Consider the following 17,123-nt stretch of genomic DNA (forward strand, 5'->3'; position numbering starts at 1 on the left):
AGTGGTGGACTCCTGTCCCTCCTGAGACTCTGGATCTGACATCTGAGAGTCCAACACATGTTCAGTGAGGACAGGGCTGGAGTCTCATGAACCTGTCCTTTATAGCTCTCAAATGTTCAATGAAAAATAAGTACACTCACCACTGTGTCTTCTGTCCTCCCTTGTTCTAGTTATCTGTCTTCTGTCCTTCAAGTTTTCTGTCCTCCTAACACTGTTTTCTTGTCTCTGAGATATGTCCTCTTTCAGGTTTCTATCCTTTAGTTTTGCCTTCTTTCCGCTTTGTCTTCTTTAACTTTTGTCCTTTTTCAGTCCTCTTTCAGTCCTCTGTCTCAGTTTTGTCTTCTGTCAGTCATGTCTCAGTTTTGTCTTCTTTCAGTCCTCTGTCTCAGTTTTGTCTTCTGTCAGTCATGTCTCAGTTTTGTCTTCTTTCAGTCCTCTGTCTCAGTTTTGTCTTCTTTCAGTCCTCTGTCTTTCAGTTTTGTCTTCTTTCGGTCCTCTGTCTCAGTTTTGTCTTCTTTCAGTCCTCTGTCTCAGTTTTGTCTTCTTTCAGTCCTCTGTCTTTCAGTTTTGTCTTCTTTCAGTCCTCTGTCTCAGTTTTGTCTTCTTTCAGTCCTCTGTCTCAGTTTTGTCTTCTTTCAGTCCTCTGTCTTTCAGTTTTGTCTTCTTTCAGTCCTCTGTCTCACTTTTGTCTTCTTTCAGTCCTCTGTCTCAGTTTTGTCTTCTTTCAGTCCTCTGTCTCAGTTTTGTCTTCTTTCAGTCCTCTGTCTTTCAGTTTTGTCTCTGTGAAACAACAGAAATAAAGGAATGAACACGGGCTTAGGTAAAAGTTTGACTGTTGCCGTGGTAACCGGTAACCTGGCAGGGAGGTGTGTGTGTGTGTGTATGCATTAGTGACCAAACATAACAAACGCACACACCTGACTGGAAATAATCACAGAGACATAAACCAGTCTTTCTCCGATGGCCGTTTTGTTATTGTTATGTTTCACATTTTGCTGAGTCATTTTGATTCAAAACTTTATTCTTTTTACAGAAATAAAAACTTTGACTCTTATTGATTCTTTCAGGTCTTTACAATGCAAAAAAAAGGGAAATGTTAATTACACAAACACAAGAGAAACGTTCTCAAATAAAACTTTAAAATATAGCGTAAACTCTGTAATAAAATACAGGTTTGTATGAAATCGTTCAGCTAACTTATAACTTATAATAGAATGTTTAACATTATTTTTAGTGTTAGTCGTCATTAGTGGGAACAGGAAGTTGTCACACTCACACAGAAAACTTGTGATAAAATGAACGAGCGTGCTAATGTTTGGAAAGTTGCAAAATGAGTGATTATTACACAATCAATCTATTTAACCTGCAGTGTGTTTAATAAATATGATTTCTACTGGTTCTACTCATGTGATCATATTGTTTACATTTCTTCTGCCAGTCACCATCTTCTCATGTTTCAGGTTTAATGTTAGGTTTGATGGATGAAGGTGCCTCAGTCTCTGTGGATCATCATCACCACTCCTCTACTGACTCCTGTCCCCATCTCCATCTGTGAAGAAGAAGAAGATGATGATGATAAAGAACTTAAAAGTATCAGCCTGGTATTTCCATGATTCCTGTTAATCAGGAACATGAAAGATTCCCACAGATCATCGTCAGGGCTGTAAATAACTTTCCACACACACAACAAGCTGTTCCAATCCAGTCCACCAGATGGCGGTAATGAAAAAACATGACCCTATGGTTTACAACAGAGCTCTGACTTTCTGAGGTTGAGTTGTGTCTTTGTGTCTAAACCTTAAGGGTTTCGAATTCTAAATGCCCTTCAGAGCATCCTCAGTGAGTCAGTGAGTTTGGACTCTGGGCTTGGGACAGAATACTGATTACTCAGCATGTTGAGATTCCAACACTACACTGACCTCAGCGTCATCAGCTGACAGTCTGGATTCTTCATGACATGAAACAGCTCCTGCAGGTTTGTTGACTCATTCAGGAAGTTGCTGCTCAGGTCCAGTTTTGCCAGGTGAGAGGGGTTGGACTTCAGGGCTGCAGCCAGAGAAGAACAGCTGATCTCTGCCAAACTGCAGGTATGTAACCTAAAAAAAATACAACATGTAAACAAAGTCATTAGTTATCCAATCACAGAGATCCTTTCTCTACGACGAGTACAGTGACATTGTCCTTCAGTTATTGTGGATCCATGGAGAAGGACTAAGGTTGGTTTCAAGAGCTGATTTCAGACATGAATGACAGGTGATAATATCAAAATAACTGGGTATGCCATTGACATCTCCAGAATGTGTCTCTCACATATGAAGAACACAAATGGAGATTGCCTGAGTTGGACACCTTCATGAGAGAAGGAGAAACCCCAGGTGATAGGAGACTTGCAGACTCACTCGCTGTGGAGTTAATTCTGCTGTCAGGGACTGGGATTTAGCACCATATTTTGCAGAAGAATCTCTGGAGAAAGTCTGGAGCAACTTCTGTGGACATTTGCCTTCAGGAAAGTCTCCAAAGACTGTCCTGAGTGCAGGAGCTAATGAAATTCTGTCAAGCTGCTTGATGACTGAGAGAAAACGCAGGGCCGAGCTGTTAACCTGGGCTAAGAATAATGTTGGCCGGGGGAACCAAACTTTGGTTGCCTTTTTGTGATGAATTTTGCATGAAGGTTTGGGGCAGGTTCTGTGGAGAGGAAAACCAGGCTGGCTGTCCCCTTTTTCAAAGCGGGGATCTGAGGGAAGCCTTGACTGACAAGGGAATCACACTGCTCTTAGGAAAGCATACTCCACTATAGTTCCTCTGTAGATCACTATGTCCTTGTAGTGGAATTGGTCTAATCTAGTCTCCATGTGTTTTTGGACTATTATCTAAAGATCTACAAAAGAAACAGACATTGAACCTGACCTCAGAGTCTCCAGCTGACAGTGAGGACTCGCCAAAAAAACACACAACTTCTTCACTCCTGCGTCCTTCAGCTTGTTCCAACTCAGGTCCAGGTGTTTCAGACTACATGGGTTGGAGTTCAGAGCTAAGGCCAGAGAGGAACAACCGGTCTTTGTCAGCTTGCACATATCCAACCTGGATAAAAATACAAGTAAAATAGACATTAGATGACAAATTCCCTGCTTCAGAGCTGAAGAATGAAGACCTGTTAAAGACTACCATGTCCACCACTGCACCACTTCTGCTGACAAACTGTACCTGAGCTTCTACCAAAGATCTGTGAAAACATGGAGTCTGACCTCAGAGTTTCCAGTCGACAGTGTGGACTCTTCAGAAAGCCACACATCTCCTTCAATCCTGAATCCTGAAACTTGTTGTTATGCAGGTCCAAGTGTCTCAGGTGGGAGGGGTTGGACTTCAGAGCTGAGGCCAGAGAAGAACAGCAGCTTTTTCTCAAACTGCAGTGACTCAAGCTGTGTTGAAGAATAAAACATGTCAATGAGACCATTAATAAGTCCAATCAGATACAACCCTCATTTTATTCCCTCCTCTGGTTGAGACGTTTCTTGAGACTATGGTAAGTTTAGGTTCAGTAAAGTTCAGTTTTTCTGCGCCATGGCTGCAGCTGCTGCGTTGACAACCCGGGTGTTAGTGCTACAAGCTGCATAAGTGGATGATGGTGGTGGTGGTGGGCAAAGCACATCTTGTGCCGAGTCCCACCTGCTATTCTACCTCATCGAATAGCAGGTGATCAGCTGTGGTGACTAGAGAGGGATAACATGGTTATCAGTGAAGCTAGTTCATATCCCAGTTCTCCAAACTCTCGACTGTAAGTGTGGCTGTGAGAGTGAAAGGTGAGTGAGTGGTTGGTGAATGATTGGCTCCAGCTCCTCCCATGACCCTCACAAATTAGATGAATGAATGTTTCCTTCGCCTCTGATGACATTTTACAATTCAATATTTCTGACATATATCCCATTTAACCCTGTAAGACCCACGGTTGTAAAATTACAACGTTACCTTTAGCCATCCCAAAAATCTGTTATATTTTCTGTTTTTTTAACCACATGTACACAGTCATTGGGTCTTATTGTTCAGTCTCATGATGTTAGTGGATGTTACATTTGTTTATAAGTCTCGCTTTATGGCCATGAACACACACAACCTCTCAAGATATCCTCCAAACAAAATCTCTTTGTTTCATTGGACTGGATTCATCAGATTAAAGTAAGTAAAATGTCTTTTATATTTTTTTTGGATGTTATTACAATGTGTAGAGCATGTACATATTTGGTTATTGTGGAAAAGATGCATCAAATTTCATTTAGAGCATGTTACATATGGGTCTTGGTGGTAGCAAAAATATCAGGCTTGTTGCAGTGGACACAGACAGGTGATATTCACTCCACAACACCACTGCTTGAAACAGAGGATTTTCTTTATACATGAACAGTATACATTACATACATTATACCCTTGTGTTGTGTTCTGGTCAAATTTGACTGATTTAAAAGTTTTATCTGCAAAAAAATATATAGTTAATTTGATCAGAATGAGCTAAAATCCCATGTCTTTGTCCACAAAGAGGAAATCAACAGACAATTCAGTCCTGGGAAAGGTGTAAATGTTCCTGAATGTGGGATGTGGATGTAAGTGGGGGTTTGCATGTTTTTCTTTTAGTATGATAAGTAGAGACCATAGGCTCAGACAATTACATTTACATTTAGGGCATTTAGCAGATGCTTTAGTCCAAAGTGACTTACAATCAGCAGACAGTATTGTCTGCCTTGAAAACATTTCTACCCAGAGGACTTGGTCCACCACCCTATCTATTCCTTCAGATTATGTACTACTATATACAAAGCATATTTATACATGTAACTTTGCATTGCTTTTTTTCCAGAATTCCACCAGCAAGAAGAGAGCAGTGGTACAGTGTGCAGGATGTGATTGATATCATCCAAACTGGAGAGAGTGAAGTTGAGATGGAACTCAATGACACTGATGAGAGTGATGAAGACTCAGGTGAAGATGTCTGTCAACAAGTGGACAAAGAATACCAACCACCAATGGACTGTCCAGCTGATCATTACATGGACATCGAGCCAAAAACACACAAACACATCATGCACCGTGACAGGTGTCGCTGGCCTGAAAAATATTTCATCAGTCCCAACACAGATTTTCAGGTCTGGATTTCATCTTCAGGCAAAGGGAGCCCAGCAACACAGACAGTGACATCATGAAGCTCTGAATGTTCAGAAGAGACCATCCAAGAGATGTGCACACCTGCCATTGGATGTACGCAAGGACATGAAGACAGAGAGAGGATGCTGCAATAAAGCATACACCAACACACAATGCAGCAAGTGTGATGTTCACTTTTGCTTTTCAGAGGACAAGAACTGTTTTTAGGACTTTCACTAACAATGAAAGTTTGTCATGAAAAGAAAAAAGGAATGAAGAAGTTGCTCGAAAAAGCTAGAGTTTTATCCTGTTTATTTATTTATTTTTAATAAATGCTTTCATAAAAATATGACTAATGTGTGATTATGTTTAAATGTTATATACATTTATGGAGCTAAGCAAGCTCTCAAACCTGCAAATGAACCCTTAGTTGTTCTGAATTGTTGTTCAGACAAAGTGAGTACAAAGACAGAAATTCTGCTACCACAGTCATGCTGGGCCCAACAGCAACATTGGGCATGTTGCTGTTGGGCCCAGCATGACTGTGAGGCCTCACTGTCCTCTTTGGGAAAGCCTGAAGGCAGCCTGGAACGCCCTCTCATCCCTCCTATCCCTGCAGAAACCAGCCGACGCACGGAGCAGAATCGCGCACCGAGGCGCCCTCTCATCTCTCGATGATTGAAGTCGATTGTTTATTATTATTTTTGTGCTATCGAAATAGAAGCTTAATTTGACCGGTAAGAAGACAGGCTCACGAGATAAACTCTCGCTAATCTGTGTGGTCGAATTCGGTTTCTATTTCTCCTCACGTGTCTCCCCTTTTGTACTGTGACTTGTCCCCGTGTATCGCGATCCTGTGTCCTCAACACAGCCCGCGATCACTCATTGAGAGGAAACTTACGTGATCTGTAAGAACCACAGTTTAAGTCGGACAAGCCGAATAAACTGTGTGATTACAGAAGTTTTCTGATCAGACTCGTTCCTTTGTCTATTTCACTCCCTGCCGCCATTCCCTTAAAATTTTCCACGTCACTGCTGACTTAATTTTCTCCTTCAACTCTCCTCTTTTACTCAGCGCTTCCGCTGGTGAAAGACGGAAGAGCGGAGCGAAGAAATCAGAGCACGAGCGCCATCTCGCGTCGCCTCACAACCGTCACGTCAGAGACCCCTCCTTCTTTTACCTTTTGGCTTTGTTTGTTGCTTCCTGTTTTACTTTGGCTTTGTTTTGTTCACTTCCTGTAACCTGCTGCCAAAGTGACACGCCCCCTTTTCACACACACACACACACACACACACACACACACACACACACACACACACACACACACACACACACACACACACACACACACACACACACACACACACACACACACACACATTCCTGCACTCAGATCCATACCCCTTTTTATTTTATTTTACTTTCTTTCTTTTATATTGAAACATTTTTACCAGCAGTTATTTTAGATTAAGGGATTGATGTTTGTTGCTGTTATTGATTAATTTTAATGCTTTAATAAATGTTGAACCTTTACTTTAAAAGTACCGTTTCTGTCTTTTGTGCTTGCTTGTTTGTAACAAAGGGTAATTGAAAGAAGCCAGTGTACGATCTCACACCTTCTTTGTTATTTATTAATTAATATTAATATACTTATTATTAATTAGTTATAACTGATAGTCAAGAGACACTTGAAGGTTGTAAAGTGACAGTTTCTCTGTCATTCTCCTCACCCTAAGAGGAGTGGTGCCCCGTTTTTAAGAAATTAATAACAAAATTAATTATTAAAAATAATTAATCATTTGTGTTAATATTTTCCCACCAATTACCTAAGTTGAATCACAACAGTTGCAAAATTACGTTTCTCTAAAAACGTACATAAACATTTTTTTTCCAAAAACTCTTTGATTTCTGCATCAAAGGCCTCCAACAACAACATCTGAAAGGTCAAATAATTTTTATTTTTAGGTTTTTCTTAATTTGGGTCTTACAGGGTTAATTGGTTAATTTAAAGAGAACTTGCAGATTCTGATACTGAATGATCCAATGAAAAACTGAATATGTATGAAATGAACGCTGAAGGCACTGACCTCAGAGTCTCCAATCTACAGTTTGGACTCGCCAGTCCAGTAGACAGGAGCTTCATTCTTGAACCCCGCAGGTAGTTGTCACTCAGGTCCAGTTCTACCATATGGGAGGGGCTGGAGGTCAAAGCTGAGGCTATGACTTCACAGTGAGTCTTTGAGAGTTGAGACCGACAAAGTCTGAGAGGAGAACAAATCAAGTCTATTACTGTCAAATCTGCCGATGAGGAGAACTGGGTTTAGATGTTTCCACTGTGACCACATTCTGCTAATATTTTGAGACTAGAGGAATTTATTTATAAACTTTTAACAGTTAAATTTAGACTCACCGAGCCTTCCTGCAGTTCCTCACAGCTGGGATCAGTCTCTGACATCCCTCGACTGAAGTATTGTACTTCCTCAGGTCCAACTCTTCCAGAACCTCCTCCGACATCTGTAGCATGTGGGCCAGACCTGAGCAGTGGATCTCAGAGAGTGTTTCGTTTGTTCTGGTTTCTGAGGTCAGGAACTCTTGGGTCTCTTGATGAACTGTTTGGTCGTTCATCTCTGCCAGAGAGTGAAAGATGTTGATGTATCTGTCAGGCATAACATCATCTCTATTCATCTTCTTTAGGTTGTCAATGGCTTCCTTGACCAGTTCTGGAGTGTTCCCCATTTGACCCAGCAGACCTCCTAAGAGTCTCCTGTTGGACTCCAGAGAGAGTCCATGAAGGAATCGAACAAACAGGTCCAGGTGACCATTTTTACTTTCAAGAGATTTCTCCACAGCTCCTCGCAGGAGGTCATTCAGAGTTGGTTCAGTGCAATTAATTTCTCCACAGTATTTAAAAAACATAATGAGACAATGGTTTGATATAAACTGCTGATATTTGAAGTCTTCTCCTAGGAAGTCGTCCACCGCTCGTGAGTTCCTGCTGATGTAACAGTGGAACATGTAGACTGCAGCCAGAAACTCCTGAATGCTCAGATGGACAAAGCAGTAGACTGATTTCTGGAAGACCACACTCTCTTGTGTGAAGATCTCTGTGCAAACTCCTGAGGTCACAGAGGCCTCGTTCACATTAAGACCACACTGCTCCAGGTCTTCTTGGTAGAACATGATGTTTCCTTTCTGTAGTTGTTCAAAAGCTAGTCTGCCCAGGTTGAGAAGAACATCCCTGTCGGCCTCCATCAGCTCCTGCGGACTTGTCTCACGTCCCTTACCATACTTGTTCTTCTTCCGCTTAATCTGAACCAGCAGGAAGTTTGAGTACATATCTGTCAGAGTCTTGGGCAGCTCTTCTCTCTGCTCTGTGGTCAGCATGTGCTCCAGAACTGTAGCACTGATCCAGCAGAAGACTGGGATTTGACACATGATGTGGAGGCTCCTGGACGTCTTGATGTGTGAGATGATTCTGCTGGACACCTCTTCATCTCTGGTTCTCTTCCTGAAGTACTCTTCCTTCTGGTCGTCAGTGAAGCCTCGTACTTCTGTTACCCTGCCAACACATGTAGGAGGGATCTGATTGGCGGCTGCAGGTCGAGAAGTTATCCAGATGAGAGCTGAGGGAAGCAGATTCCCATGGATGAGGTTAGTCAGCAACACGTTGACTGATGACCTGTGTGTGACGTCAGAAACCAGCGTCCTGCTGCTGAAGTCCAGTGAGAGTCTGCTTTCATCCAGGCCGTCAAAGATGAACAAAAGTTTACAGACAGCGAGATTCTCTGCTCTGACCTTCTCTAATGTTGGATAGAAAACATGGAGCAGCGTGAGAAGACTGTGCTGCTGATCTCTGATCAGGTTCAGCTCCCTGAATGAAAGCAGAATCAGTAGATTCACATCCTGGTTTTCCAAACCCTCAGCCCAGTCCAGAGAGAACTTCTGCACCGAGAAGGTTTTTCCAACACCAGCAACACCGTTGGTAAGGTTGACTCTGATGCGCCCCTGCTGGTCAGGTAAGGCTTTAAAGATGTCACAGCACTTGATGGGAGTGTCCTGGGCGATCTTCTTCTTGGAGGTCGTCTCCAGCTGCATCACCTCATGTTGAGTATTGACCTCTTCACTCTGTCCCTCTGTGATGTAGAGCTCAGTGAAGATCCTGTTCAGGAGGGTTCTACTTCTTTTGTCATCAATTCCTTCAGTCACATGCTCAAATCTCTTCTCCAGATTGATCTTATGTTCATCTAGAACCTTCTGCAGACCAACATCTGCTCAAAGACAAGAGACAAAGTCAGACAAAGTCTCAGGATCTGCAACTCAAAATATTAATGCTCTATGAGAAAACATGAGAGAGAAGACAGACGTTCAGTCTTACTCTGTACACTGATGCACTGTCTGCAGAACCAGAGTCCACTGCTGGTAGACACGGGATTCCTCAGGACTTCCTGACACACAGAGCAGCAGGACATCCCCTTGTCCACAGACTCACCAAAGTTCTCTCTGTGAAGACATTTCTTTAGTCAGTTAAGACAGTTACCTGTTGGAATCTGGACTTGCTAGGATTGACCATGTAGATTTTCACCAGATTTTCAGTTTCACCTCTCATCCAAGAGGCTTCTTCAGTTCTTCAAAACAAAAGAACTAAAGCTTACTATTGAAGATGACAATGACCCCAATGACTGAACCTTCACAAACAGACTTCTCTTACTCTGTATCTGAAGGTCCAGGTTGGTTCCCGAAGTTCCTCCTCACAGATTGACAGACAACTCTCAGTATGTGCTTCTGATGTCCTATTGAAAGCGACTCGCATCGGCGAATCGCTTTCAATAGGTAGAACTATTTTTGCCGTTGCCGCTGCTGAACCAATTTCAACAGAGCAGATCGCACCAGACAGGAAGTCCAACACAGACTCAAAGTAAAACACTTCCGTCCCCCTTTCAAAATAAAACACAATACGCAGGTCATATAGCCTGTCACAACTTCACATCAACATTATGTTGTGACCGGTGCTGCCAGGTCAACAGTCAAATAATCAGAGGGTCTCAGAGAGTCATAATGTATGACGAGAGACTGATTGTTGAAGTGGAGAAACATAAAATCATTTATGACACCAGAGCAACAGTTCTTCCACGTCGGAGAATGAAAGAAGCTGTGTTGTTGTTGTTTAATTTATACACACAGTCTATCGCTGGATCTCGAGAACTGGCGACCGTTCAAGATTATCGCGCGATCTTCCGTGAATACCACTGGCTCCCAAGCCACCACGCCACTGCCGTAACGCGCCCGGTGGGGATTGACGCTGGGCAGAGGACGAAGCAGAACGCGTCCAGTGGAAATCCGCCTTGAGAGAAACTAAACCAGAATGGTTATGTGAGGAGATCTGCTGGTAAACCAGACCTGCCACAGGACAAAAACATCTGGTGAGAAATCACTGCTGGAATGAAATACTGTATAAGCTGGAGCATGTACACTGCCAGTCGGATCCTCAGTTTGTGTAACTGAAACTATGTATGGAGACTCTGGACAAAGAATGCAGATAGTATAGAGAAGTAAATAGTCCTCTGAGATTAAACCACACAGAAAAAAGGAAAAAAAAAGATGTTATGTAAATGAGTTTGTAGTAGGTCTCTTGCTTTGGATCTGAAGGTCCAGGTTGGTTCCTGAAGTACAGAGGTTCATCTTTGGACCAGTCACTCTTCACAGATGGACAGTTGGGTAATGGAGAGACAACTGTCTTTCTGTGCTTCTCACGACTGCAAACACACGAAAAGGTTTACTTTAACAAGTCCAGTTGCCTACATACATATAACCACTGATGATTGACAGGTCTTATGACACAGCTCCAATTTCAAATATTTTTTCCACGTTTGACATTTGAGAAGTTGGTCCATAGATTTGCAGTCCATCAGAGACTTCATGAGAGAGACAAATAGGAGTCAAACTGCTACAGCACTAATCTAAAAACACATGTGGGCCTACATGTCTCTTACTTTGAGTCTGAAGGTCCAGGTTGGTTCCTGAAGTACAGAGGTTCGTCTTTGGACCAGTCACTCTTCACAGATGGACAGTTGGGTAATGGAGAAACAACTGTCTCTCTGCGCTTCTCACGTCTGCAAACACACAAAAAAGTTTTTATTCATATATTGGTCACAGGATCAGAGCCTGGTTCGACCGAGGGTCTTTTATCTTTGTTGAATTTGCACGTTCTCCATGTGAGAACATGGTTATTCTCAAATAGGTTAATTGGACACTCAATGGTTCTTAGATATTAGGTCAAGCTTTATTCTGGTAGAAATGTAATATACAAACAAGGGAGCAGGTCTCTTACTTTGAGTCTGAAGGTCCAGGTTGGTTCCTGAAGTACAGAGGTTCATCTTTGGACCAGTCAGTTCTCTCAGACACTGCAGACTCTGCTCTCTGTTCATGATTCTGGCGTCTGCAAAAACAAGCAGAGGTTTCTTCTGTAGTTAGCTGTAGGTGACTGGACTAGCTTGAGTTAAGTTGAATACGTTTCTAGATGAGAAGACATTGACCTGGATGACTGAAAACCTTCACAGACATGAGCAGAGTTTTATTCTGCAGTGCTAATCTCAAACACATGTGGTCTCTTACTTTGAGTCTGAAGGTCCAGGTTGGTTCCTGAAGTACAGAGGTTCATCTTTGGACCAGTCACTCTTCACAGATGGACAGTTGGGTAATGGAGAGACAACTGTCTCTCTGTGTTTCTCACGTCTGCAAACACACAAAAAAGGTTTTTATTCATAAATTGATCACAGGATCAGAGCCTGGTTCGACCGAAGGTCTTTCTTTGTGGAATTTGCACATTCTCCATGTGAGAACATGGTTATTCACCAGGTTCCCTGGTTTCCTTCCGCAGTTCAAAAACATGCAAATGTTAATTGGACACTCACTGGTTCTTAGATATTAGGTCAAAGTTTATTCTCGTAGAAACTTTAATATACAAACAAGGGAGCAGGTCCCTTACTTTGAGTGTGACGGTCCAGGTTGGTTCCTGAAGTACAGAGGTTCATCTTTGGACCAGTCAGTTCTCTCAGACACTGCAGACTCTGCTCTCTGTTCATGATTCTGGTGTCTGCAAAAATAAGCAGACGTTTCTACTGGAATCAGCTGAAGGCACCTGGACTTGCTTAATTAAGTTGAAGATTGTTCATGGAAACCTTTCTCCAGAATCTTTAAGTTAAACAATGCTGATGAATTTTGTCCTTTAGATGAACAAGTTTGTCTGATAAAGTGTTGCAGAGTTTTAAGTGTACAGGGATGTAGTGTTTGTTAAAAACCCTCCCAAGTTTCTAAGAGACTCCAACAATATCTGTCTGATGTTCTTCTGGAGGTTTTGATGAAGGTCCACTCTGGAAACCAGAGGTTTTAAGGGCTTCCCTGATGTGTTAGTACACGGGAAGGTTTTAAAGAAGGCATGAGCAAAAGTTAAAGGGCTGTTTCAGATCACTGACTCAGTGGCTGTGATGAGATCCACCACTGGGATCTGTTCTGGTGGTCTCTCTAGACATGTATCCTGACCTCAGAGGCTAGATACACATATTTTTCCACTAGTTAGTCAGAACTGAAGAAGCCTTTTGGATTCAAGCTGAAACATCTTTAACTTTACTGATAATCACTGATGATTGACAGATCTTATGACACAGCTCCAAATTCCAATATCTTTCTGTTTGACGTTTGAGAAGTTGGTTCACAGATTTGCAATCCATCAGAGACATCATGACAGGGAAAAATTGGAGTCAAACTGCTACAGCACTAATCTCAAACATGTAGGTCTACATCACTGTGCGAAATACAGGGGGGTCTGGGGGAGCTAGACCCCCCCGATTAACACCGAGACCCCCTGAAAGCCTCAAAGGCAAAGTATGAGGGGGGTCTAAACTAGGGCTGGACAATTAATTTCATTTTATTAATTAATTTATTAAGAAATACGATTAATGCGCTGCACGGCGCAGCGTGTATGTAAATTCCTGTGCTAGAAAAACACCTTGAATGCACCAGTGTTACGTGCAGCTGCAGCAAGCGAGTGATGTGTGTGGATCAATAATATAAGCAGCGAGCGATTGAAAACATGGCAGAAAGACAGCCTCTGATTGAGAAGAAAGGTAGGACAATATCAGTTACATGGAAACACTTTGGCTTCAATTTGACTATAATAATTATAATTTTTTTGCTTGTTACTAATGTATTTCTGGCTGTTCTTTTAAATATATTTAAAGTTGAGTTTTGGTGGTTCAATAACTACTCAAGTTTTGAAATCAATGAATATCGTGTCTATTAATCATGATTTCAATATCAGTCAAAAATAATTGTGGCTAATATTTTTGCCATAATCGTCCAGCCCTAGTTTAAACATGTTACAGAGTAATTGAAAAACATGTTATAGAGTAATTGAAAAACATGTTTTTTTCCCTAAAGATCTTTGTCATTTCCGTTTTACATATATGATCTACATACATAATACATTTTGCATGCTTTCTTATCCTTTATAATCAGACAAAATGTAAAAAATTTTTTTTTGTGATTTTGTATTTTTAATGTTTTAATGAATTGCTTTCCAATTGGCGCTGTGGAAAAGGCCCACAAGCCCACATCTGACAGGGAAAATAGCCAATACTGCAGCGTGGCACCTGGGGTGATGAAACAGTATTGCGCTACTAACGAGACCTCAACGATATCACTGTGAAGAACTGCTACGCTTTACCCCTGCTGGATGCAGCATTCAGTCCCCTCAGTAAAGCACGGATCTTCTTTAAATTGGATTTAAGGAACGCCTATCACCTCGTCCGACACTGGAGTGGGGGTGCTTCTCTCCCAACAGGACCCCCCTGATTATTAATGGGTATTTTGCACACTGGCATACATGTCTCTTACTTTGAGTCTGAAGGTCCAGGTTGGCTCCTGAAGTACAGAGGTTCATCTTTGGACCAGTCAGTTCTCACAGACACCAGAGATTCTGCTCTCTGTTCATGATTCTGGCGTCTGCAAAAACAAGCAGAGGTTTCTTCTGTAGTTAGCTGTAGGTGACTGGACTTGCTTGAGTTAAGTTGAATACGTTTCTAGATGAGAAGACATTGACCTGGATGACTGAAAACCTTAACAGACATGAGCAGAGTTTTATTCTGCAGTGCTAATCTCAAACACATGTGGTCTCCTACTTTGAGTCTGAAGGTCCAGGTTGGTTCCTGAAGTACAGAGGTTCATCTTTGGACCAGTCACTCTTCACAGATGGACAGTTGGGTAATGGAGAGACAACTGTCTCTCTGTGTTTCTCACGTCTGCTAACACACAAAAAAGTTTTTATTCATAAATTGGTCACTGGATCAGAGCCTGGTTCGACTGAGGGTCTTTCTTTGTGGACTTTGCACGTTCTCCATGTGAGAACATGGTTATACACCGGGTTCTCTGGTTTCCTTTCACAGTTCTGAAACATGCAAAGGTTAATTGGACACTCACTGGTTCTTAGATATTAGGTCAAAGTTTATTCTCGTAGAAACTTTAATATACAAACTACGAAGCAGGTCTCTTACTTTGAGTCTGAAGGTCCAGGTTGGTTCCTGAAGTACAGAGGTTCATCTTTGGACCAGTCAGTTCTCTCAGACACTGGAGATGGTGCTCTGTCCTCATCATCGTCCTCACTGTCACTCAACATCAACTGGACTTCAGTTAGTCTGAGAGAAAAACAAGTGACACTGATTGTAAATTCAAAACAGATTTTATTTAAATCAGCTGAATCACTGATAAATCTTCTGATGTAGCTTTGAATACAAACACAGAAGCTACTGCTGATAATTAAGACCATATTTGTAGTCCATAATAGAGTTATATTAATGAGTTTGTAGCAGGTCTCTTACTTTGAGTGTGACGGTCCAGGTCGGTTCCTGAAGTACAGAGGTTCATCTTTGGACCAGTCACTTGTCATGGACATACAGCTGAACACTGGAGACGCTGCTCTGTCCTCATCGTCCTCCATCATCATCTGGATGATTCAGTCTGAAAGGAAAGCACAAACCTCTTATAGAGATAGTTCAGGTGCTGACACAACTACGATATCTACATCACGTCCACGTCTTTATCTCTCTGTTAGACAGGCTTTTCCAACAGGAAACTGAAGTTTGTAAACCACTCACTCTCCCACACCCAAGTCCATCCGGACACAGGAGCTGCTGGTCTACTGCTGCCTCGTCTGGTCACTTTGTGTCACTGAGGTCAATCTGAACAAAGGATATCAAACACTGAAGTTGTCACGATCTCACCCACACCTTCCGCACTATTTTATTATTATTATTATTATTGTTGTTGTTCTGCTCTTTCTGCTGCTGTGTGCTCTCCCCTTCTCTCTCTCTGCAGGGGGCGTGGTTGACCTACTTTCTCTCAAGACGCCGGTGATTGACTACACCTGCGCGGCTCTGCCTCACCTGCTCCTGAGCTGCAATCAGGAGGACTTATAGGCGGAGCCGATCCTCTTCACCGGCGTCAGATCATTGTTCTGTCAGTTGGTAAAGTCATGCTCCCAGATTGTCTCTTTAAACTTTCCTGCTCGCTGGATACTCACCCGTCTTTCCTCGCTCCAGGTCGCCACGTCTCCTGCACCGTTGAGAGCCTCTGGTCCTTGCCTGCATTCCCTATGCTCCTGGGAATCACTCCTACTCTCACCACCTACTCCGTGAGTCTGTTTCTTAAAGGGACGCTGCCAGATCGCCGAGCCAAACCTGTCACAGCTGCATTTCTCTCTCCCCTCTTCCTCTATATCTCTCGTTCACTTCCGCTTTTTGTGAAGTCGCTTTTTGTTAAAACCTTTTGTAAATAAATATTATTGTTTATAATTTTACTACAGTCTCCGTCTGCTTTCAGGTCCACCGCCATTGTAATCATAACATAACGATCTGACCAAATTATGGACCCGGCGGACTTAGATTCACTCCGACAAGCGATGACTTCACAGGGCACGTTTATCAGTCGTCACAACTCCCAACTCACTGAAATAATGAGTGCTATACGGGAACTATCTGCTAGCATCGCCATGTTTGCTAACCAACCAGCGGCTGCGGCTACTCCTTCCCTCGCTAACACGAGGAAGGACGCTGCTCATGGCAGTTCCGGGGTTTCTGTTCCCTCGTCTCTGCCTTGGGAACCTTTCATCCCCATCCCTGAACGATTCTCTGGGGAGATGGGTAGATGTACGGGCTTCTTATTTCAGTGATTCCTGGTTTTTGACTTACAGCCACTCACGTACCCCACAGATAGCGCTAAAATCGCGTTTATTGTCAATCTACTGTCAGGACGGGCAGCTCAATGGGCGACAGCCACGCTCTGTAGCGCTGCTCCCTCATCCGTCACTTATGCCTCTTTCACCGCCGAGCTCCGCAAGGTTTTCAATAATTCTCTTCAAGACTCAGACATAGCCACAAGTTTAATTAACACCACCCAGGGTAACTCATCGGTTGCTGATTTTTTCCATTCGCTTCCGGATTCATGCTGCAGAGAGCGGTTGGAATGATTCTGCTCTTAGAGCAATGTTCTTTAAGAATTTAAACGGGGAACTCAGGGATGAACTAGCTACACGAAATAATTCCTCTGATCTCAACTCTCTCATCGCGTTAACTATTCAGCTAGATAATCGCCTAAATGAGAGACGCCGCGAGAAAGCTAACTTTTCTTGTTACGTAGCTAGCGCGGTTCCTTTAACCCCAACCACTTTGTCGACTCCTCCGCTCTCTCCGTCGTCTCTCTCTCTACCTCTCTCTGTTCCTCACGAGCCCATGCAGCTGGGTCGGGCACGACTCACTTCCTCCGAGAGGACCAGAAGATTAAAGAGCGGAGCATGCTTGTACTGTGGGGGCCCAAATCATCAGCGGGATTCTTGCCCACTTCGACCAAAAAGATTGAGTCCGTCAGCACACGCAGGAGTGTTGGCAGAGCCGCGCAGGTGTAGTCAATCACCGGCGTCTTGAGAGAGTACGATTCTCCT

General features: G+C 42.8%; 1 protein-coding gene across 1 annotated transcript in view; it reads right to left on the reverse strand.

Annotated features, from left to right (window-relative positions):
* Positions 1–1,909: 1,909 nt before the first annotated feature.
* LOC310937523 (NLR family CARD domain-containing protein 3-like) overlaps positions 1,910–17,123 on the reverse strand; it is a gene marked incomplete at both ends in the record, with an annotated part of 45,863 nt that continues 30,649 nt past the window's right edge. The window contains 5 exon segments of the mRNA XM_083901806.1: positions 1,910–2,096; positions 2,908–3,081; positions 3,246–3,419; positions 7,222–7,395; positions 7,545–9,402. Of these exon segments, the coding sequence (XP_083757932.1) occupies positions 1,910–2,096; positions 2,908–3,081; positions 3,246–3,419; positions 7,222–7,395; positions 7,545–9,402 (2,567 nt within the window).

This window comes from Microchirus variegatus (assembly GCF_963457635.1).
Source record: "Microchirus variegatus genome assembly, chromosome: 15".
NCBI lineage: Eukaryota > Metazoa > Chordata > Actinopteri > Pleuronectiformes > Soleidae > Microchirus > Microchirus variegatus.